General features: G+C 41.2%; 2 protein-coding genes across 6 annotated transcripts; one reads left to right on the top strand and one right to left on the bottom strand.

The window, feature by feature from the left end:
- Window positions 1–2,414: 2,414 nt before the first annotated feature.
- On the top strand, window positions 2,415–3,024 carry rprm3 (reprimo, TP53 dependent G2 arrest mediator homolog 3). The gene has a single exon (XM_018760415.2). The coding sequence runs from the start codon at window positions 2,715–2,717 to the stop codon at window positions 3,000–3,002; it is 288 nt and encodes a 95-aa protein (XP_018615931.1). The 5' UTR covers window positions 2,415–2,714; the 3' UTR covers window positions 3,003–3,024.
- A 4,909-nt stretch (window positions 3,025–7,933) lies between these two features.
- gtsf1 (gametocyte specific factor 1) lies at window positions 7,934–14,043 on the bottom strand. 5 transcript variants are annotated; one of them, XM_018760181.2, is made up of 8 exons: window positions 14,011–14,043; window positions 11,392–11,505; window positions 10,597–10,709; window positions 10,319–10,445; window positions 10,142–10,222; window positions 9,635–9,695; window positions 9,140–9,206; window positions 7,934–9,000 (listed from the first exon to the last, which is right to left on the bottom strand). In XM_018760181.2, the coding sequence occupies exons 2-8, from the start codon at window positions 11,471–11,473 to the stop codon at window positions 8,992–8,994; spliced, it is 540 nt and encodes a 179-aa protein (XP_018615697.1). In that variant the 5' UTR covers window positions 11,474–11,505; window positions 14,011–14,043; the 3' UTR covers window positions 7,934–8,991. The 5 variants fall into 5 exon arrangements, with proteins under 5 accessions (XP_018615697.1, XP_018615698.1, XP_018615693.1 ...); XM_018760182.2 differs by lacking the exon at window positions 14,011–14,043 and adding an exon at window positions 11,846–11,865; XM_018760177.2 differs by lacking the exon at window positions 14,011–14,043 and adding an exon at window positions 11,783–11,852.
- Window positions 14,044–14,064: the final 21 nt, after the last annotated feature.

Below are 14,064 nucleotides of genomic sequence, written 5' to 3'. Positions count from 1 at the left end.
CTTCTGTTGCACCAGAGTCATTCACACTTGAGTCAGATGAGGAAGAGGATGAAACTTCCGGTCCTGAACCATCAATGTCACATGACTCAGATTTTGTTCCATCCTCCTCCCCTGCTGCGCAGTGACAAGAAATATTCCATTTAATGACTGCAAGAGACAAGCCGAGCACAGACACTGAATAAGGACTGAATTATGAATCGATACATAGTAAGTGTTACATAAACAGGGCAGGTGACATAATATCAAGTGAAACAACCATAAACACATGAACAGACCTAGGTTTACAATTCACGATTAGAAATCTGCTATGTACACCATATACGTAATACGTAAAATGTAAAAACTTAAATATCTTGGAAACAGTAGCCAATCAGCAATTGTAATTGTCAGATTTGAATTCAGAACATCTAAATCCATAATAAATAGCACATTTTATCTCCGAAGCAGACAACTTTTAAAAAAAATTGTTGAGTACTATAGTTCTGTATATAAACTTTGGACATTCATTTATGCATAGACAATGTTGCACTTACTGAAAGACAGAACATATAAGAATCAGCTAAAATTAAGCAAACTGCAGTATCAGTGGTTTATCTTATTTTAGTTTGTCACCTTGCTGGAAGTAGTTCAAGTTATGGGGGTTTACATGTATCCATGGTGATATGGTGGCTCAGAAGATATTATCATATTATTTATAATAATTAAGTCATATCCTTGTCAGTACTAATAAAAAGAACATTTTTGAGGCTTAAGACAGTATTTGTTCTGATTGTGTTTTTAGGTTTTAAAAAATAGTTAAGCTGTCTTGGGTTTTTTTATATGTATTATATTAATACTATTAAGAGAAAAAAAAAAATCATTTGTTAGCAGGACTGGCTTATCCATCTGCCCACCATCACTTCATCTAGTTTTGCTTTATTACAGAAGCATATACAGTACAATCTCATTATATTATATTTATCCTGAAGAGAGCCAAACTCCCCCCTCCCATCCTCACCACCTTCTACAGAGGGACAATAGAGAACATCCTGAGCTGTCTCACCGTGTGGTACGGGAACCGCACAGTCTCCGACCACAAGACCCTACAGCGAATTGTGAGAACAGCTATAAAGATCATCGAAGTCCCTCTACCCACCATCGACACCTCATACGAAATCCGCTGTGTCCGCAAAGCCACCGGTATCGTGGACGACCCCTCTCACCCTTCTCATGGACTCTTGCCATCTGGCAGAAGGTACAGGAGCATCCGTGCGTGCCGCCGCCAGCAGACTCCGCAACAGTTTCTTCCCTGAGGCGGTCGGATTACTCAACACCCCGCCGCCTCCCAGCGCTCACCTGGCACAGTCAAACAACTAGCCTAGCATGACTCCATACACTACAAACTGCCTACAGTTCACAGCCCATGTCCACATCCTGTCCTGTCCTGTGTATTTATTTACTGTCTTGTACTCCTGTTCTGTGTTGCATCACGGTCTCCGGGGAAACGACATTTCGTTCCACTGTATACATGCTATACAGAGGAATGACAATAAAAACCCGCTTGACTTGATCCCTTGTTTTTTATTCCACAATTGGGCAGCCTGTCACAATTGTTTATAAAGCCACTAAAACACAGATCACCTACCACTGCATTACACTTTTCACCAACTTCATTGCTAGTCATTATCACAAGGTTCTTTTTTCGAATTTGTGGTCTATAGACCTCATTTACATGAAATTACTCCACTCGCCTGTGTGTGTGTGAATTCCTCAGTCTGGCCTTTTTCACACTCCTTGCTATTTATTACAATTTCATATAGCCAGATTTGACCGAACACACCACAGAAGGGCAACATATGAATAAAAGACATAAAACTGAAAAGTAAAACTACTGATCAACAACTGTATGTTTTCAGACTGGTTTACATGCGGAACCTTAAGTAACACTGGCAGCACAGTATGGTTTGCCGGCGTCTCTGCGAACCACGTGTCCAGAAATAGCGCAGACTCCACTTAAAGAATTATAAATAGTTTCATAATTTCAACTTTGCACTATTTCTCAGACTGAGTGTGTACCTGCACTGCACAGTAGGTGATCTGTGACAATGCAAACGTTTCTATGGGGATATAATAATAATTCATTGCCTTTTTTGCCTTCACTTTTACTATTATAAGAAAAACCACCTTTTATCGCTCCTTAGGGACTAAAATGTGTCACTTGCTTTCAAACGCAACATGAGATCAGTGAATCAAGGGCCGAAAAAGCCCCGAAGATGTGAAAATTTAAGGGGATCGGGGAAAGTGGGCAGGAGAACAGGGACGAGGGGGGCAGTGCGCTCCTTCCCGTCCACTCGCTTACGTAAATTCCACGGCGTCCCGACAGGGGGTCAGAGAGGCGGAGCCTCGGCGCGAGCGCACAGCCGGCACGTGCGCGTCTCACCCTTAAAAACGGAGCCCTTTCTGTCGCTCCTATTTATTGCCTGACATTTGGCCTAATCTATCCAAAGGGACCGAGGAGGAAACGTGCGGTGAAAAGTGAAAGATGGAAGTGAAGAAAATCTTATTTTGAACGTCTTCCAATTACTTAAAAGCCAAATTCATTCATCATGATTATTACCCGGGAGGGTATGTAAAGAAAACACCGAAGAATACCTTAAGTTACTTGGGATCATATGGACCATATTGTTATGGTGTTTCTATAAATCACGGAGGAGACCCGTGTTACTACTTCCCTGATGGCACTTCTGAACCGGACCCTGGCCGAAGTGGCGATGGAAGCCGCGGCTCGATGCTGTAACTCGTCCACGGACGGATCGCTCCAAGCGGACCAAGGCTTCCAAGGGGAGCCGCGCACGGCCGGCGCGCTCCAGATCGCCGTGCTCTGCGTGCTCTGCCTCACCGTGATCTTCGGCATCTTCTGCCTGGGCTGCAACCTGCTCATGAGGTCCGAGAGCATGATCAGCCTGCTGGTGGAGGAGCGCAGACCGTCCAAGGAGACTGAGATCGCGATGGTCTCCTCTTAGACTGGGGGACCAGATGGCCCCTCTCCGCGGAATTTACAGCATGAGCTGAACGAGAACAATAGGACCTGGATGCCAGTTGTGCTCTTCGTATGGATGTGTGATTTGAACGCGTGGTTCAGTGCATTCACTTCTAGTACTTTCGTGGGATATTTGTACGAAAAGAAGCAGTTTCTGGTGTCGGGAGAGTCCTAGACGATCAGCTCCGAAATCTCGGATGTTACTGCTTTAAGATTAATGGAAGCTGCTGGTAAAATTAAGTAAAATTAAGGACACTCCTAGGGTCATACAATCGATTCGCCCAAATTATAATATGGAAAAGTCCCAAACCTACCAAACTAAGTGTTTTTATAAATAAACTAATACCAAAGCAAGAAGTGTCTGAAAGTTGTGGTTATTTGGTGTTATTTTGATAAAGTAGCCCACACGGATGGTCTCTGTTGTATGACGCCAATAAAGACTGAAAAGCGCATTCTGCCGGGTCAGCATTAAAGATACTTCGGATGGATAAACAGAGGAAATATATTTTTTTAAAAAATTGGCCCATAGTACATACGTGATGAAGCAGTAGCACAGCAGGTTTGGCCAGGTCCTGCTGTCTGGGGTTTGAGTCCCGCTTCGGGTGCCTTGTGATGGATTGGCGTTCCATCCTGGGTGTGTCCCCTCCCCATCCAGCCCTATGCCCCGTCTTGCCAGGTTAGGGTCCGGTTCACCGCGACCCCACTGGGGAGAAGCAGTTTCAGCCAGGGAGTGTGTGTACATACATAAGCACTTGGGACCATATGTGATACAGGTGGAGATGCAAGTTACCTAGACATTTTGGTCCATTTGCTTGTCCTTTGGCTGTATGGCGCCGGCACTGTCGTCCCACCCTAGGGCTGGAACAATGGAGCTCATTGTCACCATGAGATTGATCTGTTCATTGTGTTACTGTGTATTAATCACACTCGCTCAGACCCAGTTCACTTTTTTAAAGTGGTACTGGTCATAAAGGACAGGTCTTTGTTAGCCAAAAATGGGATGATTATTCCCTTTGTCAACCTCATCTGTGGTTCACATAGATAAGAGGTTCAATTGACCCATGTAATTTCACTGCATTCTGTTCCCTGTACCAGAGTGTGTGGGTTTAGCCATTCCATTGATGTGCCAAGCTTTGATATCAATTCAGGAACTAGCAGCCATCGAAACTGTTTTAAAAGTATGACATTACATGTTTAAAATCATTTAAGTGGCTGTTTTACATACTGACATTTTATTTGTGCATACCATTTATTGGAATGCATGCAACACACAGTGTTTTTGTTTCCATACAGACTTTCCTGTGCATGTGTGTCCATATATGGTCCCAGAGAGTATATGTCTTAGGGAGGCCGGTGTTACACTATAAGTCAAAAGCAAATACTACGAAACACAGTAAACACCTGGGGGGGGGGGGGGTAAATTCATGAAACAAGATTTCTCTATTAATGGTGTAATTTAAGTCCATCCACTAGGAATTTTCATTTCCTCTTGGACAGTTCAGGATTTCAGTTTGTTACCCAGCCAACTCAGATCTCATTTAATAAAATATCCACAGAACTCGGTACAAAGGTATTCACACTCACCCGTAGACATACTTTTTTACCCATTAAAAATGTTACTCATAATACCACTTATATGGAATAAATATTTCTGACTTGGACAGAAGAGCTACTTGGTGTTCTACATACTATGAAAATTACAAACGTCAGGTCCCATTTAATTATATGCAAAACATGTAATATAAGCCAAGCAGCAAATAGAAAATAGTGACAGCAATGTAATTCAATTACAAAGAATATGTAATGTGAAATTCAAAATTAAAATGAAATCTCAGAGCTGACTGTACCTTGCATCTTTGACCAGCTATCAACTACATTAGATTAGATGAAGTGCAACAAGTAAGTTTTTCATTGACTACCTTTGGTTCTTTGAGGTTTCAGTATCACTGTGACCTTACCTTTGTTTTTTGGGATCTGGAAACAGATTAAATTTGTTTGAAAGGCACCATGAAATGGTCAACTAGAGTAGGGAAAACCTTACATGTTACTTGCAGCAAAATCTCAATATTGTTATTTTTACCTAGTTAGATGGACCTGCTTGGATTGAAGGATGAATCTGTCAAACCAGTCTTTCAATATTCAAAGTTAAGAAGAACCACTGAGTGCTATTTTGTTTTCTAAATGTATTACGGGTGTAAGAACAACTTAACTAAAAGGCATGACCTCATCCGGTCCCGCTAGGAAGAAGTCCAAAATAAGCCATGTGGCCCTCGCTTTTGTATTAATTCCAGGGGGGAAAAAATGAAATAAAAGGTCACCCCCCACCGCACATGTCTGGGAGCAGCACAGAGCCATGGGGAGACATTGTATCTGAAGGTGGCAGGCAGGAGCACAGCTATTGAACAGGAAATGTCACCAGAATTCAAACAGTGTGCCTTGCAAGATTAAGGTCATAGTGATGCTCTTCAATAGGTGGGATGTTTTCCTGAAAGAGAAAGATCCCTTTGTGTATCTCATGGGGGAATACTTCTCTAGTTTAACAAAGAGAACAAACAATAGGAGGTTACATACAGCCTTGGTGGCATGCTCAAACTGCCCTATCTCCAGTAAGGTAATTCACTGTTGAAAAATAGATCAAAGTGTAAATTCAGAGCTAGGCTACCAGCAATCATACATTTGTTTGCTTTGTAGGTTTATTCTCTTTCCAGTGTGTTTAGCAATGCAAAGAAAAGTCAGCAGGACCCAAAAAAGTCCCATATTTTCTTAAGCTTTCAAACAGTGTTTCTTAATCTACTTTAGAACCCATGTACTTCCCATCTCAGCATCACTGCGTACTCATATGTAACCATAAACACACGTAGTATGAAGCAGATGGTGCTCCAAGCTCCTTGAGCCATTGTTATAAATGTTTACACACTTGTTTGTAGGAACTATGTGTTGCACTCCTCCTCTGCTTCCCTTTTCTGAAAGGGAAACAGGTCACAGGACAAAACCTCACATGGCACTAAAAGGCATATTTCCTTCCCTCTCTGGATGTAAATAGAGTGAAAGAGTGATTTTCACTCCAGAATAATAGAAGCGTCTATTTGGGAAAATCATCTCAATCCACAGTCAAGTAGCCGACTTAAAACTACAAGATGGGGAGCCTTTCCTACAACCCGACGACAAAGCCAGCCTTCTAGAATTTACATAACAGTCCAGCCATATCAAGTAAATAAAAAGTAGCTCTAGAGTGAGTCTTTAACAGCAATTTATTTTCATAGAATATCTAGTGTTTTAGGATTACAATATTTTCAGTTTGCAAATGTACAGACAATGCTGTGATTAAATAAATTGTATATAAACCTGCAAAACATTTAAAAAGTAATGGAACATTTGGTCACCCTAACACTAACTTTAATACAAACATCTTGTAAGTATGTATTCTGTAAACTGTTCCCATAATCCTCCCCTCCCTGCCCTCCGCCTCCAGCAGCATCATACTCAGTTGTCAACACATGTGAGTTGCTCTCCAGCAGAACCACCCACACCCCTAACTGTTCCACAGCAGCAGTTTAACACCCTGGATTAGTCACAACGCATTCCTTCCGGAGGAGACCACACTGGAATGTGTATGATAAACGATGCACGGTTGTTATTTTGAAGCCTAAACTTATGCAAAAAGTGTCCCTAGCCAGGCACAATAAAAGCACATCTCAAAGCAGTCCAATGTATTTGCTACCATCTTTTTCATGTCACAGCAAAGCATACAATATCAAAATACTGATCTAGCTAATACTGAAGAAATTAACATAGCAAAAGGAAATTAGACAAGTTGTATTTATAGAATTCCTTGGCTCCAAGATGCACTTCAGAAGAATGATATATGGAAGTTATGCTCTTGAACTTGACTGACCAGTATTAGGTGTTGCTAATTTTAACTGCAGATCAGGAGAGTAGAACACTAATTTATGTAACAAGTGCACAATTCTGATAATTGGACATGAATAGGACTCGGATGCTGTAGATGGGACTTCAAACTGAACAAAATGCTTTTGGAAAGACCATTTACACTCTTTAATGCCTTGGTTTTACCTGTATAAATGTGCAAAGAGCATATGAAATACCTGTACACATGTAAATTTAAATAAAGGTGGTACAAGGTTTCTCCCCACTTACCTTTACATAGAAAACAGTTGTACATCTGTTTTTCTCAGCTGTGGTCCTGAGCTACATGGTGGAAGGTGCAGCAGAGTTGTTAAAATCTGAACATTACAGGATTAACCCCACCTACTGCTAAAGTAGTCTTAAGTGAGGTACCTACCCCAAAACATTCCAGTAAAAGTTACTCAGCTGTACAAATAGGTAAATAAGTAGCTTAATGTAAGATGCTTTTTAGGAAAGCATCAGCAAAATGAACAGATGTAAACATGGTGCCACAGGGCCTTGGCTGTTGATCTGGAGCTCAAACCAGCTCAGTCTATAGAATTTGTGTGGGTTTCTTGTGGTCTAGTTCGTCTTCCAAAGACAGCTGCTTTTGGGGAATTGGTCCATGAAGTATGTGACTAATGTACATGGCTACCCTAATGGACTGGCATCCTATCCAGGGTATACCCTAGCTAGCCTCAGACACTACCTTCCGGGAAAGGCTACAGACAACCTCTTGATTGACATAAGAGCACTTCACTCAACCGGAGTTGAATTACATTATTCAGTATAATCCCCCCCCCCCCCCCCCCCCCCCCAAGAGTGGTGACAAGGTTTGTCACTTAGAATTAAAGTTAATGTTGATCCTAATTCATCAAGTTTATTCATTTCTAAAAGGAGTTGGCTACAAAATGATTGTCAAGTTTCTCAAGATGGCAGCACAGCAGCAGCCACTTCAGGTCCTGTTGTGTTGCATATGAGTTATATAGAGGAATGACAATAAGTGACTTGAACTTGAAGTTTAATTGCACAAAAATGGTTTAACAAGCAATCAGGACTGCACACCAATATTTTATGACTATCTAGGTTTCCCACTAAATGTTTAACATCTTAGATTGAGGCTAACCCAAAAGAATACCACCAGGAAGTCAGAACTGGTCCTCTTGCTACCTTTTGTTCTAAAACAGCTCTAGAGAAGTAAAATGACAAATTTACTGCATGTTTTGATGACAAAGGCAACACCTGGGAACTATAACATAAGACTTCGTATGACCTAGCAGTCAAACATCTAGATGAAGTCTGTCCAAAAGATGTATTAAAGAGTCCTGGCTGGTGATGTTCAAAGCAGCAGCTGCAGAATTTAGGCACCAACCTTCAAGACTAAATCAAAGCATTGTAGTAACTGTGCAGAAACCACTAAACAAAAACACTACAAAGTGAACACCATTTAATGCAGCATTCAACTGCAAACATGGGAAAAAAAAAACCTTGCTGCGGGTGTGTGACAGAAGGCAGTTGTAGCCCGAGTTGAAAGGAGGCTACTGCCACAGTGGGTTAGAGGCTAGAAGGGACATGTCTTGAAGGGGCAACTGGTGGCCACACACCCACTCCTGCCCAAGTGCTGATATATGTTGACATCAGCACCAGGCTGCAGCACCTGCCTATTCATGACTCTGCCCACACAGTTCTGTCCCCAGCAAAACAGAACACAAACATGCATAGGTACACATGACTGCAGTGATGCAGTGAATGTTTTCTGCAGAAGACAAACCTCAAGTCCCTTAAAAACCAAAAGAACCTGGAATGACACCTGCAGAGGACATTCTTACTAGATACAACTTGTAAGACTAGTATGTATTAGTACAGTTAACCTTTACAAAGTTTTAACTTTAACAATGCTTTGACAAAGTAACATTTATTACAAAACTAAAGTGCTTTGTAAAAGCAGAGCCATTAAAATTTTACATTAGAACAGTGATTTTTAGAAACAAAGTAAAAATGGAAGTGCAGACTTGCAGCATCCAGGAAGAACAGGTGGCCAGCCATCAATACTGCCTTAAGGCTACTTAGAGACCCTACGGACAGGAAGAGGAGGGGATTTAGGATAAAAAATACTGTCAGCCTATGAGTCAAGCAGTAGCCAGAGTAAACAAGTGTGAAACTGAAGCAACTCTTCTGAACTCCCTCAAAGCAGCAAATGAGATCAATACTCACATTCCAAGGTAAAGTCCTTGGTGCACGACGAGCTGAGGTCAGATAATTTGAAGTACCAGATTCTAGGCTGTATGGAAGAGCAATGACTTTGGGTCATTCACAAGCAACTTCAGTATTTCTCTGAAGACGGACAAAAAAAAATGCCAAGTGCTCAGCGTGACACCATTCACTGCAAGAATACTTGAACTCCTGTCAGCTAGCCTTCATCCTGATTTAACAAGCATAACTGCTATGCTGCCAGAATGAGAAAAGCAGGTCATTGTCTCAGTACTAATTTGAGTTATTGGAGACATTTTAAACCATTAGCTTTGCTGACATGTTAACATTTCAGTAGCCCTCAAGGGTAACAATTTGGACAGAATCCATTTCATTGTATGAGTGCAAAAATCACTGGTCAGTAATTTGAGTTAGGTTTCCACTAGTCAATTTTCAGTCTTCTGAAAACTTGGCAAGATAATTGTGGAAAGAAAAGCTGGTGCAAAACCAGTCACCAACCTGCTTTGGATCACTGAGGTAGAGATTCCCCAGATAAACGGGGGGACATTGGTATCTGCCTCTGCAAACAAAAGGATCCCTTAACTGACCTGCAACTGTCTGCAATCAGAGCAAGTCCACACTGCAACCCTACAGGAGTGGTATTCTGAATTCAGACATGTAGGAACTCAATTCTTCACCTCTGATCACAGCATTCTCCAAGAGCATAATCATTTTATCAACATAAAGGTGATATTCTGACAATATACAATCTTAGCTCCATGTCTATTATAGGGCAGTATCCAATTATCTAGTTCACCCAGTTCTAAAATGCAGTTTGCTGGTACATTTTAGGGGGAAAAAAAAATACAACTTGTTAGGCCATGCAATTACAGGGTACTTGCAGACTGTTTGCAGGTGCTCCTCCAGGCGCACACACTTATAAGTTCTGTAGCAGTTCCATGCAAACTGAAGGAACATCCCAGTGGGAAGACCAAACTGGTTTAAAAAATTAAAACTAGCTTTAACCTTGATCCCAGTCTTCTGTGCAGCTCAGATATGCTCCAGTACTGGGGGGAACATTCCACTTTTTCTGATCAGTGGTGCACACTAAAGATGGGAATAAGAAAGCACAAAAGGAGCAGAGTTACACAAGGGACATTTCAAACAAAATGCACCAGAAATTATCCTCAATGATAATCATACTTATGTCCGCCTTGACTTTTTGTCTGTCGGTGCAGTTTGCCACATGGTGTGACAGCTCATGACTAGGCATCAAATGGCGAGCATTGAAAGGACATGTCCTGAGCTCATTTGCCAGCTTGGGGTGATTCTGCAGGGTCAGAAGGTTGACTAAGTGTTAAGACTGTGCCCCTTTACTCATTAAATGATTTCATTTAATTTCAAGATCAGACATTTGCAGAAAATGTCATTATACACTACAAAATACACAGATTACAAAAATACCAAAGAGCAGCAGATACCTTGCGACACTTAATGATATGATAGGGAAAACGACAAGCCCGGATCTTGTGGTTCTTGTCAAACGGACACTGCACTAGCTTGTCAGGATCACAGTCATCTTCAGAGTTTTCATCTAATGAAAGGCACAAGAAAGCAAAGAAGTGTAAAGATATCCAGGCAACTTTCACCATGTGCCAAGCATGTGTGGAGAGAGTAGTAACCTTCCAAAAGGTTACAACTGAAGCATTCAGTAAAAAAGGAAATTCTAAACACATGATTGACTAGATCCCAGATACTAATTTATTCATTTAGCAGATGCCTTCCTCCAAAGGAACTTTGGAATGTTAACCTACTCTATTTACCCATTTACACAGATGGGTTTTACTGGAGGAATTTAGGGTACCTTGCTCAAGGGTATTAGAGCCAGAGGTGAGATTTGAACCTACAACCCTTGGGTCCAAAGGCAGCAGGCCTAACCAGTACACTACCAGCTGTCCCCATATTTAGCCAACACTTGTTTTAGGTAAAAAGATTTACCCACTTAATACACCTAAATATTTAGTGCATCAATTCAGGGTTAGAACCTTGCTTGTCCAGGATAGACTGAGCATAAGATTTTCAGACAAAGAATCCAAGATGGGAAGTCGTATTACCACAGTATTGGCACCAATTTGTGGCATTAATTTATAAGGTATTCGGTGGACGTTATTCAAAGGCGGCTCATGAATTGATTATAAAAACACTGACTGCGGAGAAAACTGCATTGAGAATAACGCGTGAGCACGAACGAGGAAAATCTAAAATGTCTTCCTTACCGCTCTCCTCCACGGGGGGGCGCAGCGACTCTACGTCGCATCTCTCAAAACTGCGCGTGAAGCCAGGTCGGTACGTGCTCATCTCGCGCGGGACTTACCTCCACTTTGAGAAACCTGAGGTAAAAAAAAAAAAAACCACTTTAGACAAAATCAATAAACTAAGTATTCTAGTAGCCCCAATATAACACAGTTTGTGCTTTTGTTTTTTTTTTTTTTTTTTTTTTTTTTTAAAAAGCAAAATGCTAGTAACCTCTTACTAATTATAAAAAGCTAATTCGATGATAAGGCGACTATTTACAAAGATTTTTTTTTTTTTTTTTTTTTTTTTTTAAAATACGTGCACAAGTTTTTAAAATAAAAATTAAAAAAAAAACCCATAAACCCGACAAACCTTTAATAAAGTACCTAGTTTGTGCTATTGTTCTCGCTCTCCCAGCCCGATTCACCCACTCACCAACTGTTAGAACACGTTGCGCCCTAGTTCAATTTAAAAGCTGACCTCAGCGCCGATTGGTTGCTCTGAAAACAAGACGAGAAGTTTGTACTCCCGGAACCAATTAAATTGCAGGTGATACCAGAATGGCGTTTCGCCAGGCGTCCTTCATTAATCAGGCATTTAAAGTAATAATGCCACACAACTTCTATGTTTATCATTTATATACTCGAAACACCAGTTTTTGGAAATGTAAACCTGAGTACCCAGAAATTGAGGAACTTTTTAGGTGGTATTGACGATGATACTAAATTATTAAAGCAGCCCAGGCTTTTCAGCTGCAGCAGATGTTGCAACATCAGACAGTGTGGTTGTTCAGGGCTTAGTAATTGTCTTTAATTATATAAATTTTCATGTCAAGATGGGGGCGCTTACAGATGCAGCAGCTAGGTTCTCTCAGCAGTAGCTTTCAGCATATATTTCATATTACCGATCTCAGTTACTTTTCACCAAAGACCACCAAACAAATTCAGATTTAACACCACTTTAATCTTCTCCGAGATCCTACCCCACCCAGAGCCCATTGGAATTGCCATCCCACCAGCGAGGGCAGGGCAGGCGGAGGGAGAGGAAACAGGGAGGTGAACCTGGGCCACCTCGGCTACAGGCTAACCCGTACAAACCAGCACTTCCCAGGCTGTTCCTTGACACCTCCAAGTCGATTACCAGCAAGAAGATGGGCGAGATCAGAAGTGGATCGGACAAGGGACTCCGGGAAGAGCGGAGGAGGAGGAGGACTGTGCGCCTATGTGAACAGTTGGTGCAGCTATACATTCATTCCCCCAGAGGCTAAGTTAGCAGTAGAAAAGCTATATAAAGCTATATAAAAGGACTCAAAGCATTCAATCTAATGCTTATTTTATTTGTGTTATTTCTGCTGCTGTCCTGAGGGCTGCCACACAAATTTTCGTTGTACTGCATACAATGACAAGTATCTTTCTCAAGGTCGTTAGTGAAGCTTTCCCACGTCCTAATATCTAGCCAGTAAACGGTAATACTGTATGTCGTTCAGGTTAAAAGCCTTTGTTAGTGATGTTACCAAACTATTCTATTTAACTAACTAGATTCAACAGTTTTGAGTGAGAGGGGGTGGTCATTCCACTACATACTTTCTAGAAGGATCTTAAGTAACTACACCCAGATGCCCCCGAGCAAAAGCGGATTTGAATTTTATTGCAGATTTGAATCACACAAGTATGTCAGTGTTATCAACATGCAGTTCTTCCACCTCCAAACTTCCTGCCTTCAAAGCTCTCAGCAGAGGGCGGACACTCACAGGATAGATCACAGGGCTCTGTCCCTCCTCATCAAAGTCCAGAAGGCCCTCCAGCCTTTGAAGATACTACCAGGCCTAGATTTACATTTACACTTACATTTATTCATTTAGCAGATGCTTTTGTCCAAAGCAACGTACATCTCAGCAAAGTAGAGATGTGTTGTCTCCTCTGTGCTGACCAACTAGACCCAGAGTTCAGAGTTATATTCATTCAGTCTCGGGATCCATGTTTTGTTCCTGCTTACTCCAATTATACCAGTTTCAAGAAAAGCTAATATAACCTGGCATCATCACTAGAAATCCTTTGCGCTTACATCTATTATTATGAAAACATTCAAAGGTTTGATTTTTGTCTTACATCAATTCTATCACAGACCCAGTTACCACCCCTTCCAGTTTTCTTCTAGGACAAGTAAGTCTGTGGAGTCATCATGAGCTATCATTCAACATCCAGATTTCCCTGGACTCTTCATTCAAACAACTGAAGAAATTCTGTTCTGTTTGTCAGACTATCTGAACAGGAGGCACTATGTGTTGCTGGGCTACAGACTTTCATTACTTATGACACACTGGCACACCCCAAGGAAGTTTGCACTCTCATAAATTGTTACTGTTCCCTCTGTAACAATATGGTTTTACACTACAGTACAAGAAAGCAAGGTGCACTACTATTTGAATTGTGTAACTTATGTGGAATATGTGTGTAATTAGAGTTGTATATATGTTTTGTAACAATTTTTCTTCATTATTGTTGTACTTATGTATGTTTGTTTCGGTTCTGAAATAAAGTAGTATACCAATACAACACTGAACTCCAGAAACTGTAAGACCTAGCAGGAGAAATACATACTACGGAACTGGCGATGACCGCCAAAACATTTCAACCAATGACAGCGCTTCGACT

Source organism: Scleropages formosus, chromosome 19 (assembly GCF_900964775.1).
Source record: "Scleropages formosus chromosome 19, fSclFor1.1, whole genome shotgun sequence".
NCBI classification, from domain to species: Eukaryota; Metazoa; Chordata; class Actinopteri; order Osteoglossiformes; family Osteoglossidae; genus Scleropages; species Scleropages formosus.
The sequence above is the reverse complement of the archived record's forward strand: the minus strand, read 5'-3'. Positions and strand labels throughout refer to the sequence as shown.

Bases quoted from the DNA above. Each gene is read 5' to 3' on its own strand.
- rprm3 (XM_018760415.2), top strand. From the start codon at position 2,715: ATGGCACTTCTGAACCGGACCCTGGCCGAAGTGGCGATGGAAGCCGCG.
- gtsf1 (XM_018760181.2), bottom strand. From the start codon at position 11,473: ATGAGCACGTACCGACCTGGCTTCACGCGCAGTTTTGAGAGATGCGAC. The intron at 10,446-10,596 runs GTATCTGCTGCT...CTGACCCTGCAG, and splicing joins ATATCATTAAGTGTCGCAAG to AATCACCCCAAGCTGGCAAA. The intron at 10,223-10,318 runs GTATGATTATCA...TCCCATCTTTAG, and splicing joins AAAAGTCAAGGCGGACATAA to TGTGCACCACTGATCAGAAA.